Source organism: Medicago sativa, chromosome 8 (genome assembly GCF_051527215.1).
Source record: "Medicago sativa cultivar Bolivia chromosome 8, Bolivia_mono, whole genome shotgun sequence".
Classification (NCBI taxonomy): domain Eukaryota; kingdom Viridiplantae; phylum Streptophyta; class Magnoliopsida; order Fabales; family Fabaceae; genus Medicago; species Medicago sativa.
The window spans coordinates 85,832,981-85,848,013 of record NC_140756.1 but is presented as its reverse complement, the minus strand read 5'-3'; the positions used below and the strand labels follow the sequence as shown (position 1 = coordinate 85,848,013).

Sequence of the window (15,033 nt, the reverse complement as noted above, 5' to 3'; positions counted from 1 at the left end):
CCTTCAATTTTCGCTTTTAGCCAACACCAGACCATAATCTTCACATTCTTAATCAACTGGTCGAACTAGTTTTGGTGGAAAATAATCTGGTTTCTCAACTTCCAAATTGCCAATTATTACCACTCGGTGCAATAACTCTGCTGCTATCTATCTGAAGGATATCTATCTATCTATCTATTTATTATAATACTATACCAATTTCATACACTATTAAGGAGAATTCACTACCAACTATTAAGGAGAATTCACTTCAATTTGAACAATCAAATTCACACATAAATTCAAAATGTAAATCAAGTTGCAGAACAAATGAAAACCGCTCATAGTCAAAGATGTACAATACACACCGTGCAGAACGAGTTTACTTCAAGACGCCATAAAAAAATTTAAAAATTCAACAATTGTGAATGAAAACCCGTAGTATATGAAAACTACTCATAGTCAAAGATATATAATACAGTGTGCAGAATGATTTACTTCAACACAGCATTAAAAAAAAAAAAATCAACAACTGTAAATGAGAACTGGTAGTAAACAGGGAAATATGCATAGTTGAGGAAGACAAGACCCATCTGCAAACACAAGATACAAATAGAATCAATTTCACTGAGAACCAATTGCTCTGAAATCAATTCTACGCATTACTAGGAATCCGGGCAAAGAGGCGAATCATTACGAGTAAAACCTAGTATCGATTTCTCTTAAACTAGAACCATTACAAAGAGGGAAAATGAGGAGAAAAAAGAAAGAAAAATGCATTGTATTAGACGGAGAGACGCGATGGTTGCAAACGCGAGACGACTAGAGAGGAAGAGCAACGCAAGACAAATAAGATAGAATTAGTGATATGGTTAGTTTATCATATCCTATCGGTGTATCAAACAATAGATTTGAAGAGGATATGATAATATCCTAATCTTGGCCACCAAACGGACTCTAGCCTCCAGGTGTTTTGACTTTTGAGAACATCAGCATGTCTACATAACAAACCACAAAACCCAAATGGTTTGGGCAGCATTCTCATTGACACATGATTCGTGTTCCTGGTACTAGAGGTACTTTGACATAGGGCACTAGGACAGCTACATACCACTTCTACTCAAACGTATATTAGTCTTTTATGACTAACAGAGCTACACAATTCCTGTATAGATGTTTTATGTAATATATTTCAAATAGGATTTTATATCAGATATCAGTGACAAATTAAAACCACGACTACCTATCACTTCTCCATCAAATACCTCCTAAAAAAATATTCCATCAAATATCACAATGAAATATGACCCCCTCCAATGATAGATAGTATCATAGTAGTAATTAGTAATTAAACATAACATAAATCCTCCAATGTCAAGTCCTTACATTAAAATCAAAGCAACTCTGTTAAAAAAATAAACTGCCAAAGCCTATAACACATTCTTTCTTACGCAAGAGTTGCATATAATCTTAACTTCGGTGGTTATGTGAAATTTATTTTTTACCAAAAACAAGAACAGAACTCATATCCACTTTTTATCTATTCAAATAATCTTTATGAATTGTACAACTGTTCCAGCATGTTCCATAGTGCATATCAATAGTTAAAAAACTGGGGACATGACCTATAAAGATAAAGAAGTTCACTTAAAAGATAAAAAATAGTCTAACTATATAAAGCATATTGCATATCACTTATTAGCATATCCATGCAAATCAAAGACAATTACATCACAAGTAGAAGAATATTCATCTCTAATATCCCTGTAAATATGTGTAACATTTAACAACGGGGACCAAATCTACTGACAGAAAACATTTGGAGGACCATTGAAAGAAAATTTACGACTAAAAACAAAAAATGATATATTTACAGGGACTAAACTTACTTAACTCTTGATATTATGACAAATTCAACCCACACCAGTGTGCCAAACGGTCATCCGAACTTGAGTGAGCTGCTAAAGGAAAGGTAGTGCGAATTTACTTAAAATAAAAACAAGATAATTACTCAAAAATATGAATCGAAGACTTACTTTATTCTATTATGTGATATCAATAAAATAAAAAAAATAGGGCAATATAAGCTGATTCAAAGATTCATGTGAAAATCAAAAACACTAGAAATAAAAGGTGCACTACCTCAATCAGATTGAAACCATTCCACACACAAGAATAATTACTTACACATGTTGATTTCCTTCAATAGAATAAGAAAAACAAATTTGAAATGTTATCACAAAATACCCACTTGCATCATCCACTATCTGTTCTTGAAGTAGAAAAATATAAGAATAAGAATTGTAATCATATCAAGGCCTCAGATATGTTTTTCATTTCAGACAGCGAACAGAATCTTAAAACAAAAATGACTTGTACAGTTCAAGGTGAAAAAATGGCATGCACATATATGCAAATAACACGAGAGTTTCTTTTCCCACCTTTCTCACCTGGTTTGGATTCTGAAATACGAAATGTTTTAGGATGTTTTAAACTGTTTGGATTCTATAGTCCGAAATGTTGTAGGGCACAACTTAACACAAATTATAGTATCAGCGGCAAGGACCTGGACAGATCGTCAAGTTCCAAGAAACAATCAACAGTCTTAACTTCTTTATGAAGAGTAGTACAACTTCATTTAAAAGGTGTTACCTGAAGGTATTTCAACTTATTTGTTCATCTCAATGCTATAAATTTGTGATAATTCATACATATCTATATAAAAAACCTTAGATACAACAGATAAAGCCTTTTTCTACTAAGTAGAGTCGGCTACATGAGTCGAACCAGATCATAATGTCCTGTCATCAATTAAGTATAAGGATACTGATAGATAGGACCCGAAATATGTAAATGAAAACTGAACTGCAGTGATACTGAATCAGTGAACCAGAAAGATGAATTCTGTTACAGGGTATATTTAAGAAACTGAAGTATATAAATAACAATCCGCCTCTTAAAAAATATTTATATGGAATAAAACAATCATATTCTCCAACCACAAAAATATATTCTCTTGCATCAATTATTAAAAAAAAATTAGGGATGAGTCAAAACTGTGACCAAAAGCAAAACAAGTTCCAACCTACTGATTAAATGAAACAATACATTAAACTAGAACAAGATGAATAAACATAATATGGTTGGTTTATACAGTTATGGAAAATATATGCATTCATAACTTCCCAAAAATATGCTAGCATCCTCCCTGATATAGCCTTAACAGTGTAGATGCTTCCTCCTCAAAATAATTCACATACCTTTTCAGGAACAACTCATCAGTCAAAGAAAATGGTGTATATAAGCTAGCACTCTTCTTCATCAAACCTTTGGAAAGAAGATACTGGACAACAGAAGCCCTTGGAATAAGCCTTTTCTCTATACTAAATCCGAAAATATCTGGAGCTTTCAAGAGCACGAAAGGATCCCAACCATGCTGTTTGATCCAAAAACGCATCACGGCATTGAGTTTGTCCCTAGACCGTAGCATGAAGCTAGGCTTTCTTTTAAATGCAGTCAAAATATCATCTTCAGAACAACCCCAACTCTTGAAGGCATCAACTTTTGCATCCCAATGGGATTTGGAGATAGCCATTTTAGCCCGTAATGCCACACAAAAATATCCATTGGAAGGGTGAAACCCTAATCCCTTTATCTCCTCCACAGCCTTCCTAAAATCAGAATCAGATATACAGAATATAGAAGGTCTACTACTAAGCAAATAGTAAATACTTGAGGGATTGACTCCAAAATCAAGCAAAAATTGAACATTTGGTTTCATGCGAGATCTAGCAATTGAAGTTGGATAAGAATTTATTATAGTAATAGCTCTTTGATCGGAAGGACAGAAACTTCTTACCAAATCAAAAGCAGGGATTATTTGTTTGTCAAGGCTTGAACAAAGGAAACGAGGGCTTTTAGTGACAGTGACAACTACGTCTTGAGGAGAAGCACCTTTGGAAGCTAAAAATTGAAACTTTGGCAAAATGGTTTCGATGGGATTTGAAACGATGATGGGTGGAATCCTGCGAATGATGGTTTGTATCTGATCGTTGGAAAAACCGTGGGTTTTGAAAAAGGAGATAAAAGAATCGGGTTTGTGGGGGGTGGTGAAATGAAATCGTTTAGAAGCTTTGAGAGCATCTTGTGGAGATAACCCACAATTGTTAATGAGGTATGAAACTGTGAAAGATTGTTTATCTGAATCTGAAGAAATGGTGGTGGTGGTGGAGAAGTTGGAACTGAAAGAATGGGGTCGGAGAAGAAGAAGGTAACAGCATTTTGGGGTTTGGGGAAGATCGTTAAGGTAGAGAAGAGTTCTGAGACGATGACAGTGAAACATTAAGGAAGATTCAACGAAATTATCACGGCAAATACCTTTGATGCACAAAACTCTACAAAATCAAATCAAATGAAATCTATATTAATTTCTGTTCTTAGATCACTCGTGTCTCAAGTTGCTCGTTACCCTCTCCGTCCCACAATACTTGACACAGTTGACCTTATTACGCATTTCAATGCATAACTTTGAGCTTAAATATCTTGAATAATATATTAGAAAAAATTATGAAAATTTGATATTTTGAAAATACTTGTCGAGACGAATCTAACGACATCTTATATGATATTATTTATCTTTGTATATTAGTAGAAAAATACGGTCAAAATAAGTTATGTCAAAATTGTACATTTTCAAATGGGTCATCTATTACGGGACGGAGGGAGTATTAACAAGCTTCTTCCAAGGCATAGCATGATGGACATGACATTGTATTGTACTTATTTCAAGGGCGAGTAGCAGTGATTTCGACATATAAATGATGGGGTTAGGCGTGTGTGTTGTTTGTTTCGCCAAACACATTTTTGAGTTTATGACTTAGAGCATCCACAATGGAAGAGTCTTAAACATTTAAAACATGTTACTTAATAGGTACTCCCATCGTGGGAAAAAAATTAAGGGTCTTAAAAGATGTAAGGTCTAAATTAAGACCTCATTCTTAAATGGGCACACATCACCTTTTTATTAAAATAATAATTTTCATGTTTTTTTTTATTAGTATAAAATAGATAGTGTATTAAATAAATAATATTGGTGGGACCCAATTAGACATTTTGTTAGAGGGTCTCCATTAGAGTGGTTGAGTACCTATTATGTACTATTATTAAAAAATTATTAAAAAGTGATGTGTCAATGTGGAACCCATTTAAGACCTTAAAGATGAGAGTCTCCATTGTGGATGCTCTTATAGCTCATAATAACTGAGTCATTTGCAACAAAAAAATGTGTCCTTTTCCCAAAAAAAAAAACAAAAAAATGTGTCCTACATTATTCATGCTGGTTTATCTTTATAGCTCTAATTAATACTACTTTCATCACTCCCAATTCAATATATTTCTCTTTGCATTTATGACACTGGAGAATGCACAAATACTTAACAAGATCATTTAAAACCATTTTTCTCTCTCCTTCATTTATATATTTTTGTGTAAATGAGCAAATGACTCGGTTAATCTGGGACGGAGGGGGTATATTATAAGCTCTTTTTTTTTTGAAGTAATAAGCTCATATTATTTAAAAAATACTTATTTGATAACAGTCATTTACTCACGAGCTTATAACTTATAATAAGCTCATATTATTAAATAATTATTTTTCTCTCAATTTCACCTCTTAATTGAAAAAATTATTCAATAAAATATTTTTTTTATGTCATTTCATATTTATAAGTTAGTCTAACCGTTAATTTTACTAAATATTACAAATTCAGTCAATGAATTTATCCTTTATAAGTTCATATGCTATAAATTAAACTGTCAACTATCCGTTATTTTTTACCAAACCAAATTAAAGACTAATTTTTAGATTTGGGTTTGATCTCTAACTCGGTCTACCCGATGAGATACGAGTTTATTAAAGACAGATAATACAAAGACAATATCGGATTGGTCTCAAGATTAATTTTTCACACTTGAGTCTGACTTTTAACTCGGTCTAATACAAAGAAAATATTGGATTAGGTCTCAAGACAATAACAATGCATTATCAGTTTTTTGGAAGGAAAAAAAAAATCAATCAACGAGAATTTCTTTCGAAGGAAAAATAGGATATTTATATATATAAAAGAAAGAAAAAAAAATTCACTCGATTTTCTGTCATCCTGGTAAAACATTAACAAAAAGTTCATTTATTATATAGTTAGTGAACTAGTTTAAAAATTCTTTCAATTGCGAAACAAACATCTCTAATTTCTAGCTACGTATCAGTTGGGAATATGCTTCTAAAGACACATAAATTTTCAACATAGGTTTGTCCAAACAATGAGTTAAGTTTTAGACAATAATGAAAGAGATATTCATGTAATTCTTAAGACCCCGCAATGCATAATAGATTATGCTAAAAGAACAAATTGTCTCAAATAATTCTTTAGAACCCTAAAATAAAAAGGAGTTAGGATCCTCTCCATTTAGAGAAAGTGTAAGATTTTAGAGAGATAACGAGCGAACGTGAGTGACTTTGCGTGATAAATTATAAAATTAATAACTAAAAAAATACATAGTTCCATAAAACTATTTAAAATCCGTCCATAACATATATGTATGCTTGCAGGTTGAGAAAAATAAAAACTATACCTTTTACTATGCTGTTATTGGGACGGGAACTTGAGAAAATGGAAGTAAACAGACCTAAGACTATATTTTGCCAAAAACTTGTGAGAGGCAGCTCTGTTCAAACTCGGTGACGAGCTCCAATGCTAATACAAGAAGCCTTAGAAAAACTACAGAACGGAAGTCGTCTTTTGGACTCCTATCCCTCTTGTTGTTGCAACTCCCGTCTTGAAACAATGGAAAACAAAACCACTGAGCTACAATCTTACCAGTCATGGGGTACAGGTTCTGTCCTGCAAGTATGCTGAAACTAGTGAGCTGCAAGTCTCACAACCAGGCAGATTCAGTCCAGACCTCAGATGCATTTTTCTTTTCAGAAAGCAAACAAATTCTTCAAGCAAAATTGAATATAACAGTTAAGAGTGGAAAAATGACAGTTAGATAATCAAATAACACGATTAACATGGGTTTATAATATCAGAGATAAGGTCTCGAGTCTCGAATAATCCCTAATTACAACAAACAATTCATACTGTGCAACTTCATTCGGTATTATTTGTTAGCAAAGGCCTTAAGGTATTTTGACATATCTGCTCACTTACTGCTATAAACCTTAATTCATACCAAACAGACACAACATAAAGCTTTTCTCAAGAGTCGGCTACATGAATCAAACATCATCATAATGTCCTGTCACATATTAAGTGTAAGGGTAGACTCTTTACCTCTTAACTCTAAATGGTTGTTTTATTTGGTATCTCTCTGCGTCTATTTAATAGACAATCCTATATTTTGTTAATCGCTTCCACATGTTTTCTCCCCACATAACCAAATCACCTAAAACAACACTCTACCATCTTATCTTTTTTGGATAAACAACTTAATTAAGTGTTTATAGCATAAAAACATATTATATAAGTGGTTATGTTAAGTTATTTCTATGACAAAAAAATAAAATAAAGTCAAACTATTTTCATAAGATATTCAAGAAAGCTTATAGAAATAAGCTGAAAACAACTTACGGACAAGTCATAAGTTATTTTCATAAGCACTCTCACACGTGCTTGTGCCAATAGATAAGCTCAAATAAACCAATCCAAACAGACCGTTTTTCTACAATGAGAACTACCTTGACTTCATCTATGACAATTACAATTATGATTTTAAACCTAATTTGTCTTATGCAGTCATCCATCCATAATAATATTCTCATTTTTGAGACACTGAGTTTACTTGTTGGGATTTCATAGCCAGACATTCATTACCAAGCAGAAAGCTATATGGCCAAATATGTGAGTGTGTGTGCGTGTGTTCAATCGATATAATTTTGAGAAATTGATAGAAATTATTCAGTGAAAAAACATGATATGCATTAGTATGCCGTTCTTCCACACAAAACAATCAAAAACCAGTTTGCCAGGTAAGAAAAATAACCTTCCTTCAAATTCATAACAGCAGCCACAGTAACTTGGCAAGATAAAAGATAAGGTAAATGACACTCTAAAGAGTGTATAAAAGCTTTTTTTTACAACAAAATCTGTATACGAACAATCAGAAGCATAACTATTGAACCACTCCGGTTTCCCTAGGCCAAACAAGCATTTCCGATATTATATGAATTCTACTTTGGCTTACTCGACTTGCAGTCGCAAGGGAAATTATTTTTGATATGTTTACCTTCTTGCTCTCTAATGCCACCGGTATATATGTTATAAATTCAACATTTTACTAATCTCATAATTCCGAAGGATATGTAGCCATGCATGTTATTCAAATAAAAGACAATCCATGTCGAATAAAACAATCATATTTAACATTTGGTTACTTAAAAACCAATGGTTCTCTTGGAACAATTATTTACAAAATATAAACTAGTGATATAGGCTAGAATTAAACTGAAAAAGATTCCAAGTTCCCAAATGAGGAAATGAAAAAAATACAACCAAACTAGAATCCCCCAACCAAACCTGATAGGCTGTTTGCAAAATTAGAACTACGACCTACATGTCAGAAGAATGCAACTAAAATGACATGAAGATAATATGGCTGGTTGTAACAGTGATATTAGCATTCTCCTTGATTTAGGTTTACTAGCTTAGATGATTCTCCTCAAAGCGTTTCACGTACCTTCGCTGGAAATTCTCATCAGTCAGATAAAATGGTGTACATAAGCTAGCACCCTCTTTCTCTATACTGTACCCAAAAAGTGTCGGCTCAGCTAAGAGCAGCGAAGGATCCCAACCAAGCTCCTCGACCCAAAAACTCATCACATGTTTGAAACATATCTTAGAAATTAAGGTTTTTTGGTTAGTGTGCTGAATAAAGTGGATTCCTTGTACCCACATATGTTTTATTCCTTGTTTATTTCATGGTTGAGCATAGGGGTAGGTCTAAAACTAATACTCTATCTGTTTCAAAATGAGTGTCGCTTTAGCCAATTGCACACAGATTAAGGAATGGAATAAAGTAGTCAAATGTCATAGCAATTTTACCAAATTATCCTAATCAACTATTGGTTTGTTTTTCATTAAAGAAAAAATAATAATTTGGAAGTAGTGTAACATAGTATTAATTGAAGGGTACAATTGAAAAGAAAATGTTATTATTGCATTGAAAACCGAAAGTGACATTCATTTTGAAACAATTTTTTTTGGCTAAAGCGACACTCATTTTGAAACGGATGGAGTATTTCTCTGCGTTTCTGGAGTTGAAAATAGAAGGTAGGACTAAAACTGCAAAAAAAACATATAGTTTAAGGACGGTTCTGTTCGATTTGAAAGAGGCATGACCATTTTCGTAAACTGATCAAAATGCGATGACCAAAAGTGCAGTTAAGCCAAACAAATTTTACTCTCCTTTCTTAAGAGATGTTTGCATTACAATTCTCTCCCCTAAGAATTATTTATGAACTACATTTTCATTGATTTTTATGATATCAACAAATTTTGATCCACTATTTTTTTAAGAAGTTAAAATGGAATTTCAGTAATCAAACCTTTTTACCTTGTCCTTGTGAGCTTAGCTCCGTTGGTAAGAACGATTCATAATATATGCAAGGTCTGGGTTTGAACCCCAAACACTGCAGGAAAAAAAAAAAAAAAACCTCTTTACTTTCCCCGCAAAATGTGGATCAAAAATCAAGACGCTATCTACCTAGGCAAAATGTGGGGATTACATCGAAAGAAGTGTTTCTTTTAAAGCTTTCACCATATTAACGTCTTCTTTCATCTTCTTTTTCTTATGCATCCTATGCTCCTCCATTGTTGTCTTTTTCAAACATTAAATCCACCCATTAATAAAAAAAATAGATGAAACAATATGTATAAAACATTATTAATTATTTTGCTAAAAAAAACATTATTAATTATATAAAAATGGTCTAAGTATAATACATAGTTGAGGAAGAACAATGTATATTTTAACACAAAGGAGAGGTAAATATAATGCAAACATTTTTAAGTTAGGAAGGAGTGACTTTCTCTGATTTTTTTTCCTTGTGTCTTTATTAAATAAAATGAGCAATAAGAGAAAACTATGTATTGGTGACAAGGTAAATAGATTTTATTTTTCTTCATTTGCATTTTCTATCTCATTCACTTTTTCTCTCATTTTCCTCTTGGATATATTGAGAACCTAAGTAAAACAAGTGGATTTTCCTCTAAAAAAAAAGGTAAAACAAGTAGATGATACTAAGTTTAGAACCCTAAAATTTTGTTTATGCATTTTCTATCTTACTCACGTCCCAATATCGCTAGAACTGTGATATTACAAAGTTACACCACATGTCTAAACTCAATGCCACCGCGAGAACAAACACATATACAACAAACCTTCTAAACAAAATTCTAAGGTATATGATTAATGGTGAGCGTCAATACATCTGCTATAGTGAGATTAGAAAGAACAGTGATCCCTAGAGAACAAATCAGAATGACAGATGTCTACTCAGAAAACTTGATAAAATGATCGAAAGCCTAGATGGAGTGTTAAGAAGTTTCAAATTATCACCACTTAAAGCACCATTTAAATTTACGCAACCCTCTTCTAACAAAATCATTCTAAGCCGACCCAAATGGTTAGGTGGGTAGAAAGAAATGGATAGTAATATGGTAAGGATGATGCATGGTAGCATATAAGAACTTGCTTGATCAAACGATTAAAAATTGTGGTCAGTTGTGGTCCAGGCATTGTGATGATCAGAGCTATCCTTCAGCAATGACAAATATGTTTCTTAATATGTAAACAATCTAAATGAATCACAGTATATAGTCAGGAAAAGAATATGGCAAACAATATTGAGTTCAAATCTGGGTAAAGGAAGCAAGAATATTAATTTCAAGACATAAGGCAGAATAAGAAAAAGCCATACATCGAAAATCATATGAAGGGTGACAGCAATCACAGGCGGTCCATACATATTATATCACCCGGTATATATCGTAGTAATGAAAAGAAAAAATGATAGGATTTTTTTTCCTATTCAGCCATCTTAGCCAACCTGTGAACAGTACTTCTAGCAACTCTATTAGTAGGATCAATCTTCAGCACAGTTCTCAGGTCTTCAGCACCAAGTTTGTACTTTTCCATACTCTCATACAAGAGTGCACGCTGGACCAGGACAGATACATTTTTTCCATCGTTTCCAATAACCTGGACAACAAAATGCAGATGGTTTACATTCTTCTTCAAAATTACATGGTGAATTACTGATCAAGAAATCAGTGTGGTTGCGTTCGTGAGAAAGGAAGCCTAAATATGGAACTCATGGACTAGCCATTCATCTTAATCTTTCAAGCTTCAATTACTAAATTGATTACACATGTTATACTCAGGGCCCAGGGTGTCAATCAAGATAGATGTAAGACAAGGTAATGATCTAATGACGAAATCTACAGCCAACAACATTTACTGATACATGAAGCTATGACAATAGTGAATTTAAATCCTAGATATATTGTCTACTATATTTTTCAAGAATAGTTGTTTCGCCAAATTGGATACCATATGTATCTGATAGTCTGATACACATATTATAGCTGTTTGGAAAGTATTTTTCACAGAGATAGCATGCATAGTTGTTAGAAACTAATTTTGAGATTCAAGAATCATCGATCACATGATGCTGTTTCATTCCATAAATTGAAGCGCACCAGTTCCTAGAAACATGGCACTACACTAATTAGAAACAGCTTCCTTAAGCCATTATGGGCGCGTTTGGAAGAGTTTATTTAAAACTTATTTGGATTTAGCTTATGGCAAAAGCACCTGTGTGAGTGTTTTAGAGAGCTAATAGAAACAACTAATGTCATTTCATAAAAAATTCTAAGCTTATTTCAATAAGCTATCTATGATAGCCTATCAAAACAACTTAAAACTTATATAAAACAATTTAACCACATTTCATCTTTAGTTATAAAAATAGGTTACACGTAAAACACTTACTTAAGCTTAAAATGATAATTCAAAGCATAAAATAGCCTATGATAGCCTTTTGATTTTTTTTTCTTTCTATCTTCTCTCTTTGTAGTCTCGAACATACAGAAAATGCAAATCCTTTGCATAATATATTTCTGCAAGCATTCCCCCACCCCCACCCTCTCCAAAAAAAAAATGCAAAACCATCCTTTAATTTATCCAACAATTCAACCTTAATAACACAGCTGGTATGTAGTGATTGAACAACACGACATTACCATATAAGCAGCTGGTATGTAGTGATTGAGCAACGCATCATTACCATATAAGTTCCATGTCCATTAGAAATACTATAATATATATATATATATATATATATATATATATATATATATATATATATATACACACGAATCATAGACACGGTACACAACACTGACACATTGACATAGCTAAGAATTTGAATTTCAAAAAACAAATTAGTTGAATGTAATAACATGTGTCGGTGCTACAAATATATGCATTACATATGAGTTATGTCTACAAAAGAACTATTAACAGCCATTAATAAGATACTAAAGTGTACCTTGGTACAATCCGCCACCGCTTTTTTATACTCTCCAACTTCTTTATAACAAGAAGCTCTGCAGGACAAAACCTCCACCGTACCAGCACCATCCCCAGCTTTCTCTAGAAGAATAAGAGCCCATGAAAGCCATTTAATAGCATCAGCAAATTGTCCCTGTTTGTAATTATCCATCCCTTTGCCTTTAGCAGAAGAACCTGATATCCCAGCAGGAGGAGGTGGAAGCCCATCAAGCTCAGTGGTTGTTCCACCAACATCATGGTTTCCTCCTCCAAACTCAGTACCCCAATCGTCAATTTCAGAAGATGCCGCCGCACCTCCACCACCACCACCTCCAGATGATGGAGTGGTAGATGTGAAAAACATATCCATTGGATCACCCCCAGAAGCTTGAACCGGTGTTGGATTCGAAAAAGCCGAAGATCCAGTAAAATCAACATCAATTCCAACACTGCCACCACTTGATGGAAATGCATTAGTGCTTGGTTTTGTAGCATTCTGAAAATCTCCAAAACCATCATCTTGTGAATCAATCTTTGAAGGTTTAGCAGCTGAATTAAGACTAGAAGATGGCTTAGATCCAAAACCAGCCAATGAACTAAAAGGATCTTTATTACTAGAACTAATTCCAATTCCAATTCCACTACCAGATGCAGCAACACCAACACCGCTTCGAATGGAAGGACCTCCAAGATTGGGACTTCTATTAGCATTCAAATTAAAACCACTCCCAGAAGATGATCCCAAAGAAGAACCACTTTGCGGCGTATTTGAAGTTTTAGGCAAAGAATTAGCCATATTTGACATTGAAAAAGAGGGTTTGTTAGGTGCTGGGGTTGCATTTTTAAGAGGAACGTTGTTGGAAGAAGATGAACCTTGACCCAATGCAGAGGTAACCAAATCCCCAAACAAATTAGGGTTTTTATTAACGATACCAATGCTAGGACCCGTAGGTTGAGTTGATCCCCAACTTTTCCCGAATATATCACCGACCATCGACGGTGGTGCACCGGGTAACCCCGCCGGAGTTTGAACGGGTTGGTGGGTCCATTTTTTGGGTTGAGCTGATGAATACGAAGGAGGAGTTGAATAGGAATTTGAAGGAGGATTTGGGGTTTTCTGATCTTTTAGGGATTTGGATCGATTGGATCCGATTCCAAGATCAAGATCGAAATTGAAGTTGTTGAGGGAAACAGAGGATTGTTTTTGAGGGTTTGGTTTGCCATAATTGGAATTCATCTTTGAAAGATCTGGAAGATGAAGATGAAGAAATTTGTATGGAAAAGTTATATGTTCTGTTCTTGATGATTGATCGTTATTTTTGGTATCTCTGTGATCTTGTAATATCTACGCGTTAAAATGAAAAACTTGGGTTTTTTTAAGCTTTCTGAAATCTAGTAAAGGTGTTAATGATGGACCAGGATATTAAATAAACTAATTAACAGCTAAATGACTCGTTAATTATACAAACTGAGATAATTGCACGTACCAAAATAGTAGCCAATTACATAAGGGTGTGGCGGTGATTTTTCAACTAAAGGTAACAATCAAATCAAATTGTTGTTGGGTAAGATTTGATAATGGAATAAAAGATTGATTTTGATATTAAATAATTTACAGATTAGTTTTTCAGAGATTTTTAACAAAATCGCTGAATGTGCGTTTGGTTTTGTGGTATTAAAAAATAATTTTAAAATTTAATTCTAGTTTTTTTTTTTTGACAAAAAAAATTAATTATAGTTAAAAGTGAGTTCAATAGAAATAATGTAAACTTGTAGTGGGATTTCCATTTTTACTATTCACCCAACACAACTGCAGCCTTTCCATTTTTACCCCTGCGCAAGGTAAGTAACGTTGCGCACCTTAACTTGCGCAAGTTATATTTTATGCGCACCTTAAGTGACGTTGCGTGACTTGTGTAGCTTTTATGACTTGTGTAGTTTTTTTTTTTGTTTGACATTTTGAAGGATTTGGTTGTAATCCTAGGCACTTTTATAACATTATGCGTTATTTTATTTCGTTGTTTTATTATGTTATTTTTTGTAATATAAGTATGATTTAATGCTTGATTAAATGAATGATGAAAAAAGTATGTTTGAATGAATGTATGAAAGAAGTATTGAAAAATCAGGGAAAATAGAGCTTTCTGCCTCTTCTGGTTGTATGCACAGAATGTGCGTGAGTTAACTCACGCATGTGCTAATGGTTGCGCATGTTAACTCACGCATGTGCTAATGCAGGTGCTAATGGCTGCGCATGTTAACTCACGTAGTGTTTTACACTTGCGTTACTTAACTTGCGTGACGTATGTTAACTAACACATACATTTACACTTACGTTAGTTAACATGCGCAAGGGTATAATTGGAACGGCTGCAGGGTGCGAGTGATTTGTGCTGGGTGAAGAGCAAAATTCAACTTGTAGTTCTCTTTCTTTTTGGGCCTTGG

At 33.6% G+C, this 15,033-nt stretch overlaps 2 protein-coding genes across 2 annotated transcripts; both read right to left on the bottom strand.

Annotated features, from left to right (window-relative positions):
• Nucleotides 1-2,864: 2,864 nt before the first annotated feature.
• Nucleotides 2,865-4,373, bottom strand: LOC146902627 (uncharacterized). The gene has a single exon (XM_085735765.1). It carries the CDS (start codon nt 4,319-4,321, stop codon nt 3,176-3,178), a length of 1,146 nt encoding a protein of 381 aa, XP_085591891.1. The 5' UTR covers nt 4,322-4,373; the 3' UTR covers nt 2,865-3,175.
• A 6,507-nt stretch (nt 4,374-10,880) lies between these two features.
• LOC146902626 (Tetratricopeptide repeat (TPR)-like superfamily protein) lies at nt 10,881-13,956 on the bottom strand. The gene is made up of 2 exons (XM_085735763.1): nt 12,587-13,956; nt 10,881-11,235 (listed from the first exon to the last, which is right to left on the bottom strand). Exons 1-2 carry the CDS (start codon nt 13,823-13,825, stop codon nt 11,062-11,064), a joined length of 1,413 nt encoding a protein of 470 aa, XP_085591889.1. The 5' UTR covers nt 13,826-13,956; the 3' UTR covers nt 10,881-11,061.
• Nucleotides 13,957-15,033: the final 1,077 nt, after the last annotated feature.